The sequence below is a fragment of the Xenopus laevis genome, chromosome 4L, assembly GCF_017654675.1.
Source record: "Xenopus laevis strain J_2021 chromosome 4L, Xenopus_laevis_v10.1, whole genome shotgun sequence".
In the NCBI taxonomy this organism is placed as follows: domain Eukaryota; kingdom Metazoa; phylum Chordata; class Amphibia; order Anura; family Pipidae; genus Xenopus; species Xenopus laevis.
The window spans coordinates 23355822-23360831 of record NC_054377.1 but is presented as its reverse complement, the minus strand read 5'-3'; the positions used below and the strand labels follow the sequence as shown (position 1 = coordinate 23360831).

At 41.0% G+C, this 5010-nt stretch overlaps 1 protein-coding gene across 1 annotated transcript; it reads left to right on the top strand.

Moving 5' to 3' along the window:
* The first annotated feature begins 906 nt into the window (after positions 1-906).
* Positions 907-5010, top strand: tlrs5.L (soluble toll-like receptor 5 L homeolog). Its single transcript, NM_001095629.1, is given in 2 exon segments — positions 907-948; positions 2422-5010. A coding segment is annotated over 1 exon segment (1959 nt). The 5' UTR covers positions 907-948; positions 2422-2426; the 3' UTR covers positions 4386-5010.

The following is a 5010-nucleotide window of genomic DNA, read 5'->3' as shown; positions in this document are numbered from 1 at the left end:
GTTTGTTTTTAATATTATTACTGTGATATCCATCTCGTAGTCCTAAAACTGTTCTGTGCTTTCCCATAAAGCGCTAATTTCATCTTCAGTGGCGTAACTAGATATTAATGGGCCCCACAGCAAATTCTTTTTCAGGCCCCCAATATGTCTAGAGGTTGACATGTTTAACCAATATGTATTTAACTTTTATGTGAATTAGAGCCTCATGGGGCCCCTATACCTCCCTGGCCCCCTGCAGCTGCAGGGTCTGCTTTCTCTGTAGTTACGCCCCTGTTCATCTTGTATATCCAAGTTTACTTTAACAACAGCTGGAAAACTTTAGGCTGGAAATCCCTGATTTGTGCAATTTGTTACAGATAGGGGGCCCAAGCATTCCTGCATTGTCAGAGACCCCTTTTATAACAACGCTAGCCTTGCTAGAAATTTCACTTCCAAGAGATTGTTTTGCTACTTTGGGTAAATATATCAGTGCATCCAAGACTTTCCTAAATAAATGAGACTGGGAAAAGCCCAAGATCCAAGATGAGCTGCTGTTCACATGGATAGAAGGATAAACTAAATTCAGGATGAGCAAACAAATATATATCAGTAAAAAAACGATGGCCATTACCATTGCAAAGGTGTCAGAAGAGGATCTCAGGACAATTAATGTATTCTTCATGGAGTGAAGTCTGTGACCCTATGTTTGTGTAGCACCATGTTGCAATCAGCCAGGAAAGCATTATTTAAAGTAGGTTAATGAGGGGAAACCCCAGTGAATTTCCCTTTCTTTGTTACTAAACATTCATCTGTTTGCCTGACGTCAGTATATTGTTACATCACTGAGGAGCTGCTTGTTCCAAATATTTAAATACAGGGGAAAGCAAGTGATCCACCAGTGAGAGAGAGAGACTGCACTGACTGAGAGGCAGCTACAGCGTTGGCACTATTGCATCGACTGGGAAACTTGTGAGTATTGCCCATATCAGACGCAGTTCTTATTTTACCACATTGTTTTAAAAAAAATTTCACATAAATGCAAATTGCTGAATGGCTTGCCGGCACCTGCTGGATTGACTAGCTGCGTCCCCTGATTTTTCACATGATCACATAATCTTACTGTAACATTATAAGACATAAATAGAGTATCTGCTTGTATATGAAACACAGCTGTAGCTGTATCACTTGGTGTTCTTCACTCTTTTCTTGTATCACACATATATAACTGTGCTTCTGCAAAATTTGCATGTACAAGATTACATTTATATTCAGTGTTGGGTCTCTGCATATAAGAATTGTTGTAATGTGAATGTGGCACACACTATTTCAAGTGTGAGATATGCCTTGGGTGATGTGCCTCTAGACTAGAGGGTGGGATAGGCACACAGCAGTGACTCTATACCTGTATCACTCACAGCTTTGTCACTTTGCTTCTATGTCACACTCTGTTTCTATATAACACACAGCTTAGGGGCTGATTCACTAAATTCGAGTGAAGGATTCGAAGTAAAAAAACTTCGAATTTCGAAGTATTTTTTGGGCTACTTCGACCATCGAATGGGCTACTTCGACCTTCGACTACGACTACGAATCGAAGGATTCGAACCTAAAATCGTTCAACTATTCGTCCATTCGATAGTCGAAGTACTGTCTCTTTAAAAAAAACTTCGACCCCCTACTTCGGCAGCTAAAAGCTACCGAAGTTAATGTTAGCCTATGGGGAAGGTCCCCATAGGCTTGCCTAACTTTTTTTGATCGAAGGATATTCCTTCAATCGTTGGATTTAAATCCTTCGAATCGTTCGATTCGAAGGATTTAATCGTTCGTTTGTTCGGAATAATCCTTCGATCGTACGATCGTAGCATTTGCGCTAAATCCTTCGACTTCGATATTCGAAGTCGAAGGATTTCAATTCCTAGTCGAATATCGAGGGTTAATTAACCCTCGATATTCGACCCTTGATACATCTGCCCCTTAGTGTCACTCTACTTTTGTATCATACAGGACTACCTCTATCACACAAGGACAACTGTCACCCTGCTCTTGTATTACACACAGCTTTTTAATAACAGCGTAAAATGTATGGAATATCATGCACAGCTGACACTCACATACAGTTGTGTGTTCTTCTGTTTTACACTGCTATCTGTCACCCCATTCCTATATCACACACAGCTAGAGTATCTGTCACTCTGATCCTGTATCTCACAAAGCTGTCACTCTGTTATCTGCCACTGTATCACGCATGGCTATTTGTCATCCTGATCCTATAACTGATGAAGCTGTCACTCTATGCTATATCATACAGTTATATGTTATTCTGTTCTTATATCACACATGACTTGTTACTGGTTATTTGACCTTTCTTGCTATAGCTAGTATTCTGCCTAATTCTCTACCACGTCCAATAAACAAACTTCTTTTTTTTTTGTTTCTTTGCAGGTACAATGTTACTTCCATTAATTGTCCTCCTGTTCCAACCTACATTACTCAGCGGATTGCAGCCCACTTCTAACACTTCCAACTGCTCATCGTTCCAGGACAAATCACACTTTGTATTTTACTGTGTGGCAGGTGGTCTATTCTCCATTCCATCACATATCCCTTCTCAAACCCATGCACTCCTCCTCTCCTTTAACCGTATTCCATCTATCTCCCAGGACTCCTTCTCAGGCCTTCTCCATCTCCAGACCCTATTACTTGGTGGCCAGGTTACACCTGCCGCATTTTCTGTTGGGAAATCTGCCTTCCGTGGCTTTCCCAATTTAATTACCCTTGACTTGGGAGGCAACCGCAACATCAGTCTGCACCCTGAAGCATTTGAGGGCTTGTCTCGGCTAGAAGTCCTTTTCCTGGATAACAATGGTCTTGATGAATCTGTACTTGAATCAGGGATGTTCAAGGACCTTACTTCCCTTAAGAAGCTTGACCTCTCATCTAACAAAATCCACAGAGTCCGGCCTGATCCCTCCTTTCTGAAGTTAACCTCCATTTCAGTCATTCTTCTGAAATTAAACAAAATCAACTTGATATGTGGGGATGAACTCCAAAGCCTGCAAGGAAGAAGACTACAGTTACTTGACTTATCTTCCAACCCTCTACAAGTTTCTAGTAAGCTTCATTGTACAAATCCATTCAACAACCTTACCCTAGGGACCTTGGATATCTCATCTATGGGCTGGGATGCAAAGATGGTAGAACATTTCTTCAGGACCATTTCAGGCACTAAAGTGGACTATATTAAGATGAGGCATGCTGCTGCATTGGGAAGTGGATTTGGGTTCAACAATCTGAAAGACCCCAACAAAGGCACTTTTTCAGGGCTTAATTCCAGCAATGTGCAGATCCTTGACTTGTCCAATGGTTACATCTCCCATTTAGCACCTCAGCTTTTTTCTGCTTTTCCAAAACTCTTGTCCCTAGATCTTTCCTCCAATAAGATAAACCAAATGAGCACTGGGGCATTTTCTGGTTTAGGTGAACTGGTGAGTCTCAATCTGTCAGGAAACCTCCTGGGAGAACTTATGGGCAACAGTTTCCAAGGTCTGGGAACCACTTCCTTAAAAGCATTGGATCTAAGTTCTAATCACATTGGTGATGTACAATATGGAGCATTAGATACATTTACTGCTTTGGAATCACTAAACCTAAGGGACAATGCACTTAAAAAAATCCCACGAACCAAGCTGCCAGGTGTTACCCTTGTTTTGTTAAAGCAGAACAGGATCTCAGATACTTATGACATTATCTCTTTCTGTCCAAATGCCACAATCTTAGACCTTTCAAGCAATCGCTTAACTGATCTTAGATCACTGTGGCACATCCTGGAACTAAAAGCCTTGAAATATCTATCCTTAGGTAGCAACAGTCTCTCCAGGTGCTCCCTAAAACATACAAGCAACATGACAAGGAAAAGTGGTCTTGTACAGTTGGATCTTTCTAATAATGCCTTGGGACCTGTGCTTAAGTCTGGGGAGTGTGAAAACATTTTCATGTACTTGGAAAACCTTAAATATCTAAACTTAGCCAGGAACCAACTGTCTAACATTCCTGAGACCATTTTCCGGGGCCTGTCCAGTTTACACAACCTGGACTTATCTGAGAATGTATTCAAACATATCCAAAGCAATTTATTCACTGGCCTCACTGCACTGAAGAGCCTAAATCTGGGGAAAAGCAACCTTGTGACTCTTTCATCATCTGTTCTGGAGCCTCTGGTTTCCCTCGAGAGCATTGACTTATCAGAGGTGACACTGACGTGCGACTGTAGCCTTGTGGATTTCTGGAATTGGCTGAAGGATACCAACATCACTGTAAACCTAGGGGGACAAGAGGTTTCGTGCATAAAGCCAACTCCGGGAATCCCTGAGATACCATTAACTACTTTTGTGAAGAACCATTGTTAGTAGAGAACCCGTGGATCTTCTCCTTGAGTTATACTTGCCATGCATTGAATGCCAAGCATCGTTGGCAAGCGTCTATAGTATAACAGCATGAATAAAAAGTACTCGTAAGCATTTCTACCATTACATACTTTTTTCTTTATAATTTTGGTGGTTCCTTGACTTCCTTCACCACTAATCCCATTTGTAGATCAACATTTGATGGACCTCACAGGTGTAACCCTGCTACCTGTATAATTCCAGGGATATTACAGATAGTCCATAAGGAATCAACCTCAACTTTCAAGCCTATGGGTCTTCAAAATGAACCCTCCTCCACCATCTACTGCTTTAAGCTCCACTAGGTCTGGAGTTAAGGAGTCACAGTATTAAGGGACCATTTGTCAAAACATACATTGCTACAAATTCAAGATTTAAGGGAAGCTGTAGTCTACCATACTATTATCTGTTTGTAGGGCTCTCTGGCCCAGGTATTGGTCACTTTAAAAGCCCATTATGCACCAAACTATGTGTATTCTTACTTATTCCCTTTGTACATATGTATATATGGTTTGTTTTTTTTAAAGCGTTCAGCCTGATCTTACACAAAAATAAGTGGCTGTACTAAAATAAAGCTGCATGTAGTATT